We start from the raw sequence: 18,020 nt of genomic DNA, 5'->3' as shown, positions 1-18,020 counted from the left end.
GGCTGGCAGAGTCTTGCATTACTTACTTCCACAGCAGGCGTGGGACCTTGTTTGTAATCAGTTTGGCTACCTCTGCTATAATCCCTTCCCATTGTTACCAGGCTCACTGATAAAAAGAGGACACTACACCCTCCACTCTCTTCTAGAACTGGTAGAGAAGCAAAATAAATTGATGCAGTAAACACGGAGATCCTTTTAGATTTGTTAGAGCATGAGGACACAGAGGTGTTAGCAGTCTTTGTTTTTTATTGTAGCAGCTCACAGTTATCTAGGAAAATAAACATGTAGTGCAAGTGGTTTAAGATGTGGGTTAATAGACAAAAAGTTCATTATAATAAAAGAATAAATTAAGTACAGTGAGAATATAGAGGAGAGATTGATGACAGCCTCACTGGAGACCACATTCGAGCTGCGGAGAAGAGAATTTTGCCAGAATGAGAAAAGGACAGCCCAGTTTTGGGGATTAGGTACAAAAGGCACCAGGCATAAAGCCATGGAGAGGCAGCCTCATGTGTGACTAGAAGATAATGTGAAAAGGCATGGAGTTCATATGTTCATTTTCAACAAATAATTATATAACCTAAGTTGAAGAAACTTTTCTTTTTTTTTTTTGAGACGGAGTTTCACTCATGTTACCCAGGCTGGAGTGCAATGGCGCGATCTCAGCTCACCGCAACCTCCGCCTCCTGGGTTTAGGCAATTCTCCTGCCTCAGCCTCCTGAGTAGCTGGGATTACAGGCACGCACCACCACGCCCAGCTAATTTTTTGTATTTTTAGTAGAGACGGGGTTTCACCATGTTGGCCAGGATGGTCTTGATCTCTTGACCTCGTGATCCACCCGCCTCGGCCTCCCAAAGTGCTGGGATTACAGGCGTGAGCCACCGCGCCCGGCCAAGTTGAAGACACTTTTCTAAAAAGTGGGAATAGAACAAAGTCCTTGCCCTTATATACTTTACATTCTAGTGGGGGAGAGAAATAAGCAAATACATACATGGAATATATATGGTGATAAGTGCTTTAGAGAATAACAAAACAGGATAAAGGGGTGAGGGAAGATGTGAGTGATTAGGAAGGCCTCTTTATGAAGATATCATTTGAGCAGAACCCTAAAGGAAGTAGTGAACCAAGTCATTGGGTGTCTGGAGAGGAGTGTTCCAAGGCAGAGGGAACAGCAGTGCAAAGTCCCTGAGGCATGACTGTGCTAGGCATGTTTGAGGAGTGGTAAAGAGGCCAGTGTGGCTGGAGTGGTGGTAATGAGGGTCAGAGCGGGAGAAATGGGATCTGAGAGGTTGGGGGTGGGCAGAAGGGAGGTGGATCATATAGGCCCTCGTAAATCATACTTAGGACCATTGTGGACGTGGATCAGTTGGAAAGACAGATTGATATCAGTTGATAAAGGATTCTAAGTGCCATGCGAACTGTGGCCATCATGCTATGCTAAATTAAGACTTTTAAGCAAAAACAACCCAGCTAGGCTATGTTTTAGAAAGACAACATCTGCCATGTGGAGGATCAGTTGAGATAGAAGTAGGGAAAGTAGGGAGATTAATTTGTTGTAGTAATCCAGGCAGGCAATGATGAGTGGCTTCTGCTTCTGCTTCTGCTTCTGTTTCTGCTGCTGCTGCTGCTTCTTTTTCTTCTTTGTTCTTTCTTCCTCTTCCTTCTTCCTTCTTCTTTCTTCTTCTTCTTCTTCTTTCTTCTTTCTTCTTCTTCCTTCTTTCTTCTTCTTTCTTCTTCTTTTTTTTTTTTTTTTTTTTTTGAGACAAAGTCTTGCTCTGTTACCCAGGCTGGAGTGCAGTGAGATGATCTCAGCTCACTACAACCTCTGTTTCCCAGATTCAAGAGATTATCCTGCCTCAGTCTCCTGAGTAGCTGGGATTACAGGTGCCTGCCACAACACCCAGCTAATTTTTTTGTACTTTTAGTATAGACAGGGTTTCGCCTCGTTGGCCAGGCTGGAAAGTGCTGAGATTATAGGCGTGAGCCATCACACCTGGCTGATGAGTGCCTTCCTTACCATACGCTACCTAAAGTCACAGACACAGATTTTGCAAAGATAAATTACACTTTTTAATTTAATTCCTCATATAATGTGTTTTAAAAGGGCGGACTAAGAAATACTGCGGTGTAATGGGAAAAATATTAGACTTCATACTAGTCTTGTGCTGTTTGCCTGCTTTGACTTACATCTCCAAGCCTTGCCTTTTCATGGTGAAGTTTGAATACTGCTATTTACCTGAGCACTTCACAGGGCACATAGACCTGTGGCATGTGTGGAGCACCAAATGAGAGAAGGAATGGAAGCTCATTGGGAACTCGAGTACTATGGAAACAGTCCTTACTATTCAGTCTCAAGACTGAAGGCATTTTCATTTGTTTCATTCAGAAACAAATTTCATTCTTCTCATAGCCGGTTGTTGCTTTCACTCCCTTTTGTATAATTAAATTAATTACTGATGGGCATTCTATTTTTAGATAGATGGGTTTGTCTGATTGCAGATTTAGCTGTTAGTATCTTTTTTTTTCTTTTTAAATCCACAGTCCAAAACTGCAATTAAGCTGTTAGTATCTTACCAGGCCTGTAGTTTATATCATTAAGTCTAATTGGGACCATGCCAAGTTTCCCAGAAGCAGTGAATTTTGGCATTCTGTTAGATGATTCTTTATAGTATGTTCCTAAAAAAAAAAATCCTCTTCAGAGTTATTCATTTTCAGGGCAGTGATAATGTTATACACTTGTGTATGCCCTTCAGTTTCTTGGCCCTGTATTTTCTTTTTAAAGACAAACATTTTGGTGTCCACTGTTCCCATGGGTTAAACAGGACTGGCTACCTCATTTGCAGGTAAGTTCCAACCCCAGAGGGAGACCATTTTAAAGTTGTTTTTGTCTGTTTACAATAGTAATGTAAAGCTGTTGTAAAAAAATGCAACCAGTCCAGAAATACATGAAGTAGAAGGCAGTCTTGATCTCACCCAGAGATTACCACCATTAATAATTTAGTACACATCTTTTCAGACTCTAAAAATGCAGATACAAACATACATGTGATTGAATGGTATAATAGTCAGACATTCTGTTTTTTAATATGTGATAGACATCTTTCTTTGGAAGTACTTGGACTTCTCATTCTTTTTAAGGGATGTTTTCCTTTGCATACCGATGAACACCAAAGTCAGAAATTTTTGATATTATAAAAAACATTGACATCGTGAACATTTCTATATAAACATTTTTGAATACATACGCCATAGACCCAGAGGTGATTTCACTCAAAATAGAATTTCTGAATCAAATCATATGTGTCCTTATGCTTTTCCTGGATGTTGCCTCACTGTACTGATTTATATTTGTTCATTCAGAAAATATCTCCTGAGCATCTGTTATGTGTAGGCACTGTGTTGGGTGCTAGCAAAGAGACTTCAGCTGCCCTGTGCCTCCTAACAGTCTAGGGAGGGAGTAGATACTAAAGAATCACACAAATGCCTATAGAATTACAACTCTGGCAAGTGCTGAGAAGGAGAGGAACGTGGTACAATGAGAGCATAGAACAGGGAGGATTTGACTTCAGGGAGAGGACCAGAGATTTCTGTGAGGAGGTCTGAAGTATGAGTTCGTGTCCACCAGATAGTGCTGTCGTGGAGAGAATTCTGAACATCAAGGATCGGCAAAGCCCAAGTAACAGTAAAGTGTATACTGTGTTAGAGGAACTGGCCAGGGAGATTGGGCCATGGCGGGGGGGAAGTATGGCATTAAAATGGAGCTGGAAATATGGGTACGAGCTAAAACCATGCAGAGCTATGTGTAAGGTTTTAGTCACTATCTTAAGAACGATAGAAAACCGTTGAAATTTTTTTTGTGTTGGGGATAAGTGTGGGAAACATAATCAAATTTACATTTTCAACCTATGATTTTGCTGCCGAGTGGAGACTGCACTGCAGAGGGAAAGAGGTAGAAGCAAGAAGACACATTAGGAGGTATTTGCAGGAATTAAGGCATAATGGTGGAGTGGACCAGGGCATGGTGGTCATTTTGGTGGAAAGATACAGACATATTCTAGAGATATTTAGGCAATACTGTTGTCAGGAAATGGTGGTGGATTGAAGATGAGAGTATGTAAGAAATGGCTGACCGTGATGGTGACTCCCAAGTTTCTGGTCCATTCTGTTGGTTATACGGTATTTTTTAGATATAATGTTAATATTTTTCCCAATTTGTGTTTTATTTGTTGTTGGTTTCTGATAAATGCTGTGTTGTATTAAGGAAGTCTATTTTTGATATATAAAGCATTTTGATAAAAAATGATTCCATAGTCTCTTTCCTTTTGTTTATTAGTTAAATTATAGTAATGTAAATAAATATGTAAATAGATCTTCTGAAGTTGAGTCATCCTTGCATTCTTGAAAAACATCATTTTGTGGTCATGGTTTGTCATCTTTTAATAATTGCTGGATTTGATGTGCTGATATTTTCTTAAGATTTTTATATCTATGTCTGTAAGTTGAAATAGGACCCTTTTTGAAAAATCTTGATTTTTTTTCTTTTCATATATATACATGACCCAAAATATGTTGTTTTGTTAGATATTTGATTGATGTAGAAGGCATGAGGCCAGATGATGCAATTGAATGTAAGTATGAGGGTTGTCACTCTTCTTCCCTTTTTATAAAAGTTAAAGGTGGAAATATAGAAAAGTTTGTCAAATTTTGGAAACAAGGTTTGTAATTCATTCATTCCAATGTAAGATAGTCTTGCGAAAAAGTCTATAGATGTCTGTGGAAGTAGTGAGATATCGCAGCCTGAATAGTGCATTTCAGCCTAATTTACTTTTTCTGGGAAAGATTTGCTTTTCGTACAGTTATTTCTAACAGGTTATCCACTTCTCAGTATTCAGTAGGTGCTGGGGACATTGCTTAGAAAGAAAAATCTCTTGACAATGGTCCTATCAGAAAGTCTTATTGATTGATTGTCCTGAGATGGAGTCTTGCTCTGTCGCCCAGGCTGGAGTGCAGTGGCATCATCTTGGCTCACTGCAACCTCTGCCTCCCGGGTTCAAACAGTTCTCCTGCCTCAGCCTCCCAAGTAGCTGGGATTACAGGTGTGCACCACCATGCATGGCTAATTTTTGTATTAGTAGAAACTGGGTTTCACCATGTTGGCCAGGCTGGTCTGGAACTCCTGACCACCTGATCCACTCACCTTGGCCTCCCAAAGTGTTGGGATTACAGGCATGAGTCACTGCACCCATAATTCTTGTGTTTTATATGTGAGATTTGTGTGGCAGGGCGATCTCTTTTTATATAATGTAAATTGCGTATATCAATTTTTCTGGTAGGTTGTTTATTTGTTGTGGGAGATGTAAACAAATAGGAATGGGAAAAGGAAGAAATTGTTATTTTCATAGGCCAAAATATAGTCACTAAACTGATGAGTACATTTGGAAACCAGTAATAATGTGTGGAAATATTCTGATTAAAGAATTGGAATTCCAATGTACCTAGGTCAAGTGGTTTTGAAGACTCAGCACATTTCATGCAGCCAGTCCACACCATGAATTCGCCTCTTAAACAAGGACCTAGTTGTAATCTACATGGGATCCAGGTTCACCCAACTCCTTGGCATTTCCACACTCAGACCCAAAATTTGGAACAGTTAGTCAGGTACCTCTCTCTGTTGTCCTTTTCCTAGAATTGAGGTAGAAATTAATACTGTAATTAATGAAAACGTATTCTGAGACTGATGAGGAATTCTTGCTGATCAATTTGAACCAGGAGATAGTATTCTGCTCTGTATTTTGCAGTTAGCACTGGAAAAATCAGTTACAGGACAGGGAATATGTGACTTTTCAGAGGCAACTGGGAAAGGGACTTAGAAATTTTCATTGATTTTGAACTTAAGCCAAGAGTTTGATTTGACATCCAAAAGGATCTTATATTCTTAGGCTACATTAATGTTATATGGTTTTAGATCAGGAAGGTTTTTACTTAGAGAGTTAATATGAATTATAAGAAAAGTAATAAAATCCTAATAGAGAAATTGCAAAGGATCTGAACAGATAAACAACAAAAGTATTTTTACTTGGAAAATGGGGAAAACCTCAGTATGGTTAAAGTAGTACATTAGTATGAGTTCTCCAGAATGATAGAACCAGTAGCATGGATGGATGGATGAATGGATGGATGGATAGATAGATCGGTGGGTTGGTAGGTGGGTGGCAGGGCTTTTTTATTAGGGGAATTACCTTATGTACTTAGGAAGGCTGAGAAGCTTCATAGTAGGCTGTCTGCAAGCTGGAGAACCAGGGAATCTGGTAGTGTTCAGTCCAAGTCAGAAAGCCTCAGAACCAGGGAAGCTGATGGAATAACTCTAAATCCAAGGCTGAAGGCCTGGAAATCTGGTAAGGGTTGGAGAACACTGGTGGGAGTCCTCAAGTCCAAAGGCAAGGAAGCCTGGAGTTCTGATGTCCAATAGTAGGAGAAGGTAGGGTATTCCAGCTCCAGGAGAGAGCACAATTAGCCTTTCCTCTGCCTTTTGTTCTATCCAGGCCTCCGGCCTATTGGATGGTACCTACCCATGTTGAGGGTATATCCTCCCACTCAGTCCACCCACTCACACACCAGTATCCTCTGGAAACACCCTCACAGACACTCCCAGAAATAGTACTTCACCAGCTATCTAGGTATCTCTTAATCCAGTCAAGTTGACACCTAAAATTAACCATCACAAATAGCAAGGTATTATTCTTTGCCTCTTAATTTAGCGATAGGTTTTCTTTGTTTATTTTTGTTTTTGGAGACAGAGTCTCGCTCTGTTGCCCAGGTTGGAGTGCAGTGGCACAATCTTGGGTCACTGCAACTGCCACTTCCCAGGTTCAAGCAATTCTCCTGCCTCAGCCTTGTGAGCAGCTGAGATTACAGGTACCTGCCATCACACTGGCTAATTTTTGTATTTTAGTAGAGATGGGGGTTTCACCATGTTGGCTAGGCTGGTCTTCCAACTCCTGACCTCAGGTGATCTATCTGCCTCGGCCTCCCAAAGTGCTGGGATTACAGGCATGAGCCACCACCCCTGGCCAGTTTAGCAATAGTTTTTGATAAGCAGTATAGTGTAGTGGTTGTCAGGCTGGACCTGGTTTTGCATCTGGGCTCTGTTACCTGCTTTGTGATCTTGAGTGAGATACTTAGCCTGTCTACATTTCCATTTTTCCATCAGTCTGATGGAGATTTTCATAATACACACCCCATAGTGGTTATTTTTGAAAGTTAACATGAATTTAAACAGTTGAGCACCTTGTAAACTCTTTCAAAACAACGTTGGCCTTTTTAGGTCATGCATGTTGGGAGGATTGCTTGAGCCCAGCAGTTGGAGACCAGCCTGGGCAATATGTTGGAAACATTCCTTTTTTTTTTTTTGAGATGGATTTTCACTTTTCTGCCCTGTCTAGAGTACAATGGCAAAATCTCGCCTCACCACAACCTCCATCTCCTGGGTTCAAGGGATTCTCCTGCCCCAGCCGCCTGAGTAGCTGAGATTATAGGTACACACCACCCACTACACCCAGCTAATTTTGTATCTTTTAGTAAAGATGGGGTTTCTCCATGTTGGCCAGGCTGGTCTCAAACTCCTGACCTCAGATGATCTGACCACTTCAGCCTCCCAAAGTGCTGGGATTACAGGTGTGAGCCACCATTCCTGGCCTGGACCCCTGTTTTTATTAAGAGGAAAAAAAAATTTGGCTTTTCTATTAAGGTGTTTTTTTTTTCTTTTTTTTTTTTTTGAGATGGAGCCTTGCTCAGCCGCCAGGCTGGAGTGCAAAAGCACATTCTCAGCTCACTGCAACCTCCACCTCTCAGGGTCAAGAGATTCTGCAGCCTCAGCCTCCTGAGTGGTTGGGATTATAGGCGTGCAGCACCAGGTCTGGCTAATTTTTTGTTGTTGTTGTTGTTTTTGATATTTTTAGTAGAGACAGGGTTTCACCATGTAGGCCAGGCTGGACTCAAACTCCTGATGTCAGGTAATCCACTCACCTCAGCCTCCCAAAGTGCTGGGAACAGGCATGAGCCACCATGCCTGGCCTGAAAATTGACATTTTTAAAAGATGTAAACAAACATTTTAAAAACATGTTGCTAGTGGCATTGAAAATTGGTTTAAGCCTTTTGAAGCACAATTTCAAGAGCCATAAAAATGCTTTACCTAGTAATTTTATTTTGAGACTAAGGAAATACTTCAAAATGCAGAAAAAGCTACATTTACTGAATCCTTCAGCACATTTCTCAAGCCCCCTACCTTGTGTAGGACCCTGGGCTAGCTCAGGATCTGGTAGTCTATGTTTTGCAATGTTAATCCCAGCATCATTTGTGGTTGTGGAAAAACTTGTAGCTGCTGTGTTTCCAACTGGAGAATGTAGCTAAATAATGATTACATCTATACTATAACATTTTATAAAGCCATTGAAAGTGGTAGCTTATTTATGATAAGTGAAAATAATAGGCTGTGATTCAACAGTCAGAAAAAGATGCTGGGGAAAAGAACAAAAGGAAATACTAACTAATTGAATTATAGTGAGTGGGATTGAGGGCTCTGTAGCAGGGGTTTATTTTTTCTTTTCTGAGATTTCCGATTTTTCTTTTGTATAATTATAGAAGGTTTTCTGATCTTGCTTTTGAAACAAGTAAATTTAAATCCTATTTTTTCAAATTTGCTACATGTACCATGGTTAAAGTTGTTCTACATTTTATAATTTGTGTATATTCGTTTATAAAGTAGAAGTAGCCGTGTGTTTTCAGTACGAAATAGCTTATTGTGTCTTATGTCAGCCCTACCAGACTTTGGGAGAGAAAGTATTTAATTGGAGTAGTATGGGCATGCATTCCATGCATTTATTTCTGTAGGGAAAGGTGGAAAGGCTTCTGGGAATCCACACTGTGCCAGGGCATTGTGGGTAATTGAAATGTATTTTCTTAATTTAGCTTCATAACAGCTCATGAAGGTGGAAAGTGTTATTAGCCTCATGTTATAAAGAACTTAGGGAAATAAAAATCATGTAGTTTATCTGCCAAGGTCACACAGGTTAGTAGAGTATATGTTATTTTGTAAATTTATGAGTTTAAAATATTTTATAAAAATATAATTTTAAAATAAACATTATTTTATTAATCTTACTAATGGCTTATTACTTTTTGTTTTGCTTTAAGAACGTTTTCACAGAATCCAAATGTTTACTGGAGAGGCCATATGGCTCCTCCTGGTCCCCCTGGAGAAGTTTATTCACACAGGAAGTACACTTGGAATGTGAAGCCAAATGCCAGTAGAGCAGCCCAGGAGAGAAAAAGGTGGTATCCTGACAATTACTCCAGACTATCCTATCCAGCCTATTGGGAATGGACCCAGTGATACAAACCTGTCCTGGAATTGTACCTGGAGACCAGAGCTGGCCTAAAGATTGCTGGTGATCAGGTTTAATGAGGTTTCTTTATTGTTCCCTTATGTGTTCAAGCTTAAGAAAAAATTATATTGCTGTTTACCTCACTAGGAAGGTGGCACAGTGTTACTGGCTTGTGTGTTGTTGTGAAGGTGAACTGAAGTAGCACATCTCACTGGCCCATGCACAGGTGGTGAGTCAATGGTGATCTATACTCCAGGGTCTTTTCTGGGCCAGCTTCAAGCTGCTTCAGTTCACTTGGCTAGGTCCAGGTTATCAGCTGCACCTAGAACTGTGAGCCCTTGCCATTGCCTGGTGGTAGGTTCCCCTATTTTGTACTGACATTTCCCAGCTGTGATCATATATGTATAAGGTAACCCAAACCTGCTGGAGATGAGTCCTGAATCTTATTTTCTAAAACACCTATCTGATAGGCCATGAGACATAAGGCCATCATCCATGGGAGATTTTGTACATTTCTTTTGGTCCACCCAGCCTTATTTTCTGCCATTTTCAACTTCTATCCAAATTTTATTCTTTTAGTCCTAACCTCAGATTCTGCATCTTAACTTCTGCCATTTCCCCCATTTCTGATTCTTTGTATAAGCTCATGAAATCTCTCCCCTTTTGACTTTCTTAGTCCTGGACCATGTTCCTTCCTCTTTCCTTAGTTCTACTGTCTATTCTCACACCATCCAACTTTTAGTACCTTCTTGTTTTGATTTCATTTATTTATTTATTTTTTTGAGATGGAGTTTCGCTGTGTTGCTGAGGCTGGAGGGCAGTAGTGTGATCTCGGCTCACTACAACCTCTGCCTCCTGCGTTGAAGTGATTCTGCCTTAGCCTCCCAAGAAGCTGGGATTACAGGAACCCACCACCACACCCAGCTACTTCTTTGTATTTTTAGTAGAGATGGGTTTGACCATGTTGGCCAGGCTGGTCGTGAACTCCTGACTCAGGCGATCTACCCACCTTGGCCTCCTAAAGTGCTGGGATTACAGGCATGAGCCACCACGCCCAGCCATAATTCCTTCTAAGGTGACCTTTGATCCCCACCACACCAAGGAAAACCCACAGTCAACAGCATCTCAAAACTCAAAAGCCTATTTATTACTTATCTATTAATTCTATTAGATTTCTTTATTAAGTTTAAAAAATATATTATTGGAATAAATAAATCAGTGTCTATATATTTTGAAAAGCAGCTGGTATACAAAGTAAAGCCAACAGTCTCAGCAGCTCTTAGATTCTGTAGCCGTAGTATTGAGAAATTTCCATATCTTTTTCCCTTTGGATGAAGAACTGCAGTTTCCCCAAAGATGTATATTTGGCAGCATTCTCACGCTCTTGCTGAGCCTTCCTCTTCATGGCCTCACGCTCTGGCCTCTGCTCTTTTGTGATGGGCGTTGACACTACTGGCCCAGAAATGTCAGGCGTCCTCCATGGCCTGGGTTGTAAGCTGAAGTCTTGGATTAGAAATTGATATTGAGGCTTGGGCAGTGACTGGAGATTGGTTACAGCAGTGGAAACAGGCTCCTGCTGGAGAGAAGAGCAAGATGATGTTTCGTAGGGTGCTGGCCTAGAAGCAGCAGACTGAGAGGCAGTAGGAGGCTGGTTAGGGTTGGCTGAATCGGGTTGGGTTGCATTGGTGGAAATTGGCTGAGCTTGTCTGGCAGGACCTGTCAAAGATGTGTTGGTAGGAGCCGGTTGGGACGGACTGACTGCAGTCGACTGAGCTGAGTTAGTAGAACCAGGTCGAGCAGGGCAAGCCACAGCAGGCCTAAGTGAGGCCGGAGGGTGTGGCCGCCGAGAAACAGGTTGAGCTTGAGGTTTGTCCAGGGTCAGAAATGGCAGCGGTACCAACTTGACCTTCCCAGGTGGTGGCAAGTCATACTGGGATGGAGATGGACACTCTTTTTCAGCATTATCATCCAGTTTTTGGGCCTTGACTTGAGTTTTGTCCGGGCCTTTCCCCTCACATTGGGTATCCAGCCATGGTTTGAGAGCTGAGAATGGCTGGGGATTCTGGATGTTACTTGAGCTTCCCAGAGTCCGAGAGGAAGAGAATCCAGTTTTCTTGTCGATCTTTTTCCCCAGTGCATGGAAAACTTTCACGGACTCTAGCATGTGCATGCCTAGGGAGCTTCGTGGCTTTTTGAACGTCTCTTGGCTAAGCTCAGGTTGATATTTCTTCCGCTTCATTTTGGGAATAGCTTGCTTCTCTTCTACCTTGACTTTGTTCCCTGACGGCTTACTGTCTTCAGATTTCTTAGAACTGTTCTCTCTGCTCCTTTTGGTCTTCTCCTGCCCGTGCCTCTTAGTTGTGCTGCTCCTGCTGGATGCGGCTTTGTGAGGTTTGTTGCTAGAATCCTTGCCCTTGTTCACAGAAGCACTGTCACTGGCGGTAGCACTGCAAACAGCCACTGCTCCCTCTAACAGGCTCTCTGGGTTCTTTGGCTGGATTTTGGCCTTGGGAGCACCCTGGATAGGCTCGGCAGCTTTATGCTTGTTCTTCCTGACTTGATCAGAGTGACCTTTTATGATGCTTGACTTTTCCTGCACCTGATTTACCTTGATGGCACTGGGATCTTTGGCTTTCTTTACTGAGGGACTTTTGGGTTGGTCAAGGTCTTGTAAGGAACTGAAGATGGAGGGACTTTTGGGTTGTTCCAGATCTTGTAAGGAACTGAAGATGAAGGGACTTTGGGGTTGGTCAAGATCTTGTAAGGAACTGAAGATCGAGGGGAGGTGAGTACCCTCGACCAATGTAGTGATGTCTGCAAGATCATTGCTAGACTCAATCCCATTTTCAAGTATCCCTTGGCCCTCAAGACTCAGGCTGTTCTTTCTCAGATTGGCATTTTCAGAACCAGGCTGCTCCTCTTGGCCAAGAGGATCAATGCAGGACAGAAGCTGGTGAATATCAGGGATTTCTAAAGGAAGCAGTGAAGGATCTTGATTTTCTTTTGGGAACTGGTAGGCATCTAGAGGCTTTGAAACTTTGGTTTTAATCTCATCCAAATTCTTATTCTCAGTTTTGTCCTGGCTTCGAGCTGGAGACAGTGCCAAGAGATTAGTTGGACTCTGGACTGGAGCTATCATTGAAATGTCCCCAAGCTCAGGTGATGGATTACTCTCAAGTATCTGGGTATTTCGGGTATTGCAGGACTTGGAGAATTCTGGAGTTTGTGCCAGACAAAATGTCTGGCTTGGAGATTGAAATCCCAGGGAAGTATGCATCCCCAGGGAAGTTTCCATCACTACAAAGGAATCAAGGAAGAAGTCAATCCCTGGTAAATGAGATGTTCCCCCTATATGCCAATGCAACAATGGGATACCTTTCTAACATGGGCCAGGCATTTCTACTAGCTCTTCTTCAGGACCATGGATAAGACCCTGTGTTGGATGATAGGCAATGACTGTTCTCTTACTGGTTATCATTTGATGTGATTGTTTCTTGGCTTTCTTTGAATTTCATAGTGGTGTTGTAAGCCAAATAAAAAGTGAAAGTGATTTTTAAATAGGAGATGTTTTATAAAGCCTCACATTCTCATATAGGGTCATTTCCATTCTCTCCACTCTCTTGAGAGAATAAGAACCCTTTACACCATGGTCTAGGTGAGAGAGTGGAGCCGTTCCTCATGAAATATATAAGCAAGCACAGACTCTGAGCCTGTTTGTTTTGGATAGGATCTCTGAGCACAAGGTCTTAAATCCTGTTGTAAGTTAAGGAAAATCAAAATGTCACTGCAAAAATAAGAGTTCTGAAGGGCCTTCCAAAGAGACTCAAGTAATAGATTAAGGAAGAAAGTTACAGCCTGCTGGTGCAGGGGAACTGATTAGCCAGGCCACTAAAAAGTTTTGTATCTCTTGGGACTCTTGTTACAATTTTAGTATATGTGCTGCCGAAGTGAACACATCTCTTGGGACTCTCTTACATGTGGCATAGATGGCCATTATAGTCTTCCACTTTCCCACTTCGAAGGTGTTCTTACACAGAGCCTGAAAATGATCAGCAGTGCCCAAGAATAGTGGTTGAAGTCTCAGGACTTAAATTCTGCCTTTCTGTGGACTTACCACTTGGCTATAGATTTGACCCTCCCTTTCAAGGCTGGGTGTATTCCTCTCCTTTCTTGTTGGTTGTACTCACCTTGAAAACTGGTTTCTGTGATGGGTTCAGCAGATACAGGGTAATACATCCCAGAAGTGGAGACTGGTGGTAGGACTTTTGTTGGCTGAACCTCCTTTAGCACTATCACAATTTCTGGTTGATGGGCAGAGGTCCTATCTCCTGGGTATGACACAGAGGCATAGGATTGCAGCCAGGGGCCAAGTTCTCCAGATAGTTGAGGCCCCAGTGTGCCTGGATTATAGTAATATACCTGGCTTCCTTTCTGGTAGGGGAGTGACAGGCTATGGCCGTGCTGGTTTGGAATTTGAGATTGTGTCCTCTGAATAAGGCTGGCAGATAGTGTTGGATACAGAGGGACCATAATATTGGCATCTGAAGTTTTATCATGCTGGGCTGTCATAGACATGGAAGAGACAGCTGTGTTCTGGTCAATAACAGTCACAGTGAAGTCCCTGAGTGAGGATGACTTCTTTTCTGTGCTTGCTGTAATATCCCATGCAAAAACGCTTGGGTAAGAGGCAGCTGAAGTAGAGCTATGGCTCTGGCTACTAACCCCAGACAACATAGATGTGCTGGAATGTTGGTAAAGGTAGGCACTGCCCGTGAGTGGCTGGAAAGAGGTGCCAGAGGCTGATGGCAGTAGCCATGCTGAGCTAACAGCTGGAGCAGAGGCTCTGGAGAAGTTGGAGATGCTTCCTGTTAAGGAAGCCGCATTGCTCACCACAGGAAGTGAGAGCTGCAGAGAATTTGCAGTTCCAAGCAAAGAAGTATTTTGGAAATCTTCTGTAGGAAAGAAAGAAAGAAGAACAAACAGATGAGATTGAAAAAATTTCGCCTTATTTGAAGAACAGCATCATCTTAAGGTTGTTTCAATCAGAAAGCCTCTAATACCGATATTCACTGAGATACCAAAAGCAAAACAGTTTATGATGGCCATGAGTGCTGAAGCGGTTTGGTCCTCTTGTGATGAACTGCCTTTGTGTCCAGTTTGGTCACAGATGTGAAGAAGACCCAAGCGGTCTGGCTTTGTACGTTTTTTCCTAGGCTAGAAGCAACCTTCTCCCTTCCCTATCTTTCCCTTGCATCTGGGTGAGTATTGGTTCATAACTATTTCGTAGAATTGGAGCATTTTAGAACTGGTAAGTCCGTAGAGAAGTACCTCATTTTATGAGTAACTGAGGCTGAGAGAGGTCAGATTGACCTGTTTAATTAACCATTATGTTAATGTCATCACCATGACTTCCTTGCCAGGATTCTTTTCTCTGAGCATAGACCAGAAACCAGGAGAAATAGAACTTTTAATATGACAATTTTGGTCTATGAGAATATAGTACAGCTATTACTTTTATAATCATTACTGTAACATTTGCTTATACAGGTCATGTGACATTTGCTAGCATTTACATTTAACCCAGGCCGTTGGTAAATCTGAAGGGTCATTCTTTGCCCTCTTTAAGCCTGGTTTTTTATAACAAGTCAAAATACTACCTGATAGTTTTACAAAGAAATTTTTTTTTGGTCTTTTCTTTGTTTGTTTGTTTTATCTTGTTTGTTTTTTTGAGGCAGAGTCTCACTCTGTCACCAAGGCTAGAGTGCAGTGGCTTCACCTTGGCTCGCTGCAGGCTTTGCCTCCTGGGCTCAAGCAATTCTCATGCTTCAGCCTCCTTAGTATCTGGGATTATAGGCATGCACCACTGCACCTGGCTAATTTTTAATAGCGACAGAGTTTCATCATGTTTGCCTGGATGGTCTCGAACTCCTGACGTCAAGTGATCTGCCCACCTCGGCCTCCCAAATTACTGGGATTACGACGTCAGCCACCATGCTTGGCGTGGAAGCATCATTTCTAAAACACATTTCTAAAATGCTTATATTAAAAACTGTCAATTGTCATCTATGTTAAAAAAGGGCAACAGAAAAAAACAACTGAATGTGACTTCCGATAAAAGCCAACTTCATTTTGCCCTATTCTGAGTAGATTTTACTCTGTTTTATTTCTGCTTTTCTTCTAAAATTTAAAATATATATATTTTTCCCTTGAAATCATTTTGTCATTCTCCAAAGTGTATCCAAAGGGAAGTGTAGGGGACTCTGTCTTTCTGCTTCATTTAAAATCCCAAATTCCTTACCCTAGAATATCTGCCTCCTTATAACCCAGTACTCTTCATTTTCTCTTTCCATCTAGTTTAGATAGAAATCTCCAAAATGTGAATATTACTTTTGTTTGTTTCAGACAGGGTCTCACCTTGTCAGCCAGTCTGAAGTCCAGTGTTGTGAACATGGCTCACTGTAGCGTCAACCTCCTGGGCTCAAATAGTGAACTGATCCTCCCACCTCAGCCTCCTGAGTACCTGGCATGTCCCCATACCTGGATGATTTTATTAAGTAAATTGTAGAGATTGGGACTCTCCATGTTGCCCAGACTGGTCTGGAACTCCTAGGCTCAAGCGATTCTCCCATCTCGGCCTCCCAAAGCACTGAGATTACAGGTGGGAGCTACCATGCCCAGCTGAATATTAAAAACATCACTACACATAACTAAATATAAAATAGTAAAGTTAAAATATTAGTGAGGGAGATGGCCTCCCAAAGTGCTGAGATTATAGGTGTGAGCCAGTGTGCCTGGCTGAATATTTAAAACATCACTAAATTTAAAATATTAGTTGGAATATTAGTGGACGGAGACTATTACACATGAAACACCTCAGATTATGTTGCCAGTTTTCTATGCCACTTATGTTTTCTCTCTAATTCTGTCAAAACGAACAGCCTCAAATGTGTCTGATTTCATTTTCTGTACGTGTGCCCTTTAAGACTCAGCATTAGAAAAGAAAAGGGCAAGAGGGAGTAACCAATCTATTATCCTAATGTAACAGATGAGGAAACAGATTTTGTGAGAGAATAAAAGAAATATCTAAAGTCACACACCTAATAAACGTCAAAGCCAAAACTGAAATGAGGTCTCTAGATTTCTCCTTCAATACTTTCCCTGTTATTCCAAGCTGTTTGGGACTGTAGGGGTAAAGAAATCTAAAGTTATGGGGAAGAAGTAAAATGAAAAACTGTCAAGAAAGTTTCTCTCTTTACCTGACATGGTCAGAGAAGAAGAAACATCAACTATAGATGCAAGGGATGAAGAGACGATCCTAGTGGATGTCTGGGTGGCTGAAGCCAAGGAGCGCATGTGTCCAGTATGAAGGCCACTGGTCACACTGGTCACTGGCCACTTGCGATGATACAAATTTACAGGCTACCCCAAGATTCTACCAGGTGGCAGTAGGCTTGCTGAGAGAATGATGTCACAAAGCAGGCAGTTTAAAGGTGTGCGATAGCCAATGGGGAGGCCAGATCCCAGGAAGATGGGATTGGCTGGCAGAGGTGGTAGGAAAGCTGAAACAGTGCTAAGTGGCTGAGTTCCAGGGAGGTGAAATCTTGCAAGATCATCTTAGTGTTTCTTATACATGTTCACTAATATCATAGACTAATATTTATATTTTATATGTCATATTTCATACTATATAATGCTATACATTTATAATTGTATAGTACATACACAGTATCCTTGCAGAGAAAGGAAAGGGACATCTAAGCTGAGCAATTACCATTGTTCTAAAAGCATTTCAGTGAATCTGATTAATGAATTTACTGCTGCTTTTAAGGGCCAAACGAAGACATTAAAGAACCCTCTTTTGTACCTTGGTTGAAGAGCAAAGTTTATTGACTGCTCCTTGTAGGAAATGATGTGGTCCAAGGCGCCTCTCTTTTAATTTCTTCCCCTTGAATCCTACCTTCCTTGGGCCGGCCCAGGCTCGATCAGGTTGGACTTGGATGTCTCTCCTGCTGTCCGTTTTCCCCTTGATTTTAGGCATTGTTTCTGGGCCAACCCTTGATCTTGCATTTTTACACTCGTGGATATGACTTCCTGTCAACTTCTGGAGCAGAGGTATTCTTTTCAGTGTTGGGACGTTTGGAAAACGGACTCTGCTCATGAGAAGCAAACACCAGAGAGGTAGAAGACAAGGCCGACTGCAGACCTTCCCTCTTCTAGCCTTTGTTCACAATTCTTTTGCCTATAGTTTGCACCTCTGGCTCCTTGGGCCACACAGACATCCTGCCATCCTGCTCTTTTATACATGAGAGGCATTCCGGGTACTTTCTTTCTTCTCACGTAAAAGGATCCAGTGTGGCAGTTACTTATAGCCTCCTCTTCCTTGCAAACAGTCACTATGGAATCTTGGGCCTTTAGAATTCCCTGTCAGCCATGCTTGGGTGCAAGGACCAGGCAAAATGAAGAGTTGAAGAATTTAGTGGAGAATGGGAAAGAGGCCCAGTGAGGGTACAAGAACAGAGAGATTTGGGTGGATTTTTTGGTTAATGTGAGAAACAATTACACACACTTATTTTGTATTAACAGAACAGATAATTCAGTATTTTTTACGTAGCTAGATAGTTCAGAAACTTCCATG

The 18,020-nt window shown here is 41.7% G+C and overlaps 2 protein-coding genes across 7 annotated transcripts in view; one reads left to right on the top strand and one right to left on the bottom strand.

Moving 5' to 3' along the window:
- The window catches only part of DUSP11 (dual specificity phosphatase 11), a 42,426-nt gene that overhangs the window by 13,563 nt on the left and 10,843 nt on the right, over positions 1–18,020 (top strand). For 4 of the 6 annotated variants that reach the window (XM_032272026.1, XM_032272029.1, XM_032272027.1 and 1 more), the window contains exon 2: positions 9,195–9,332. In XM_032272026.1, coding sequence (XP_032127917.1) covers positions 9,195–9,332 — 138 coding nt within the window. Of the gene's footprint in view, positions 1–2,783; positions 2,845–9,194; positions 9,333–12,588; positions 12,716–18,020 lie in introns of all 6 variants that reach the window. The other 2 variants (XR_004266325.1, XM_032272030.1) reach the window with 2 other exon arrangements.
- On the bottom strand, positions 10,665–16,738 carry CUNH2orf78 (chromosome unknown C2orf78 homolog). The gene is made up of 4 exons (XM_032272032.1): positions 16,642–16,738; positions 13,573–14,337; positions 12,125–12,682; positions 10,665–12,052 (listed from the first exon to the last, which is right to left on the bottom strand). The coding sequence occupies exons 1-4, from the start codon at positions 16,736–16,738 to the stop codon at positions 10,665–10,667; spliced, it is 2,808 nt and encodes a 935-aa protein (XP_032127923.1).

Source organism: Sapajus apella, unplaced genomic scaffold (assembly GCF_009761245.1).
Source record: "Sapajus apella isolate SASKATOON/1434 unplaced genomic scaffold, GSC_monkey_1.0 scaffold276, whole genome shotgun sequence".
NCBI classification, from domain to species: domain Eukaryota; kingdom Metazoa; phylum Chordata; class Mammalia; order Primates; family Cebidae; genus Sapajus; species Sapajus apella.
Note: the sequence above shows the minus strand (reverse complement) of the source record. Positions and strands in the feature narration are given on the sequence as shown.

Bases quoted from the DNA above. Each gene is read 5' to 3' on its own strand.
- CUNH2orf78 (XM_032272032.1), bottom strand. From the start codon at position 16,738: ATGCGCTCCTTGGCTTCAGCCACCCAGACATCCACTAGGATCGTCTCT. The intron at 14,338-16,641 runs GTAAAGAGAGAA...TCTTTCCTACAG, and splicing joins TTCTTCTCTGACCATGTCAG to AAGATTTCCAAAATACTTCT. The intron at 12,053-12,124 runs GTCCCTTCATCT...GTTCCTTACAAG, and splicing joins AGATCTTGACCAACCCCAAA to ACCTTGACCAACCCAAAAGT.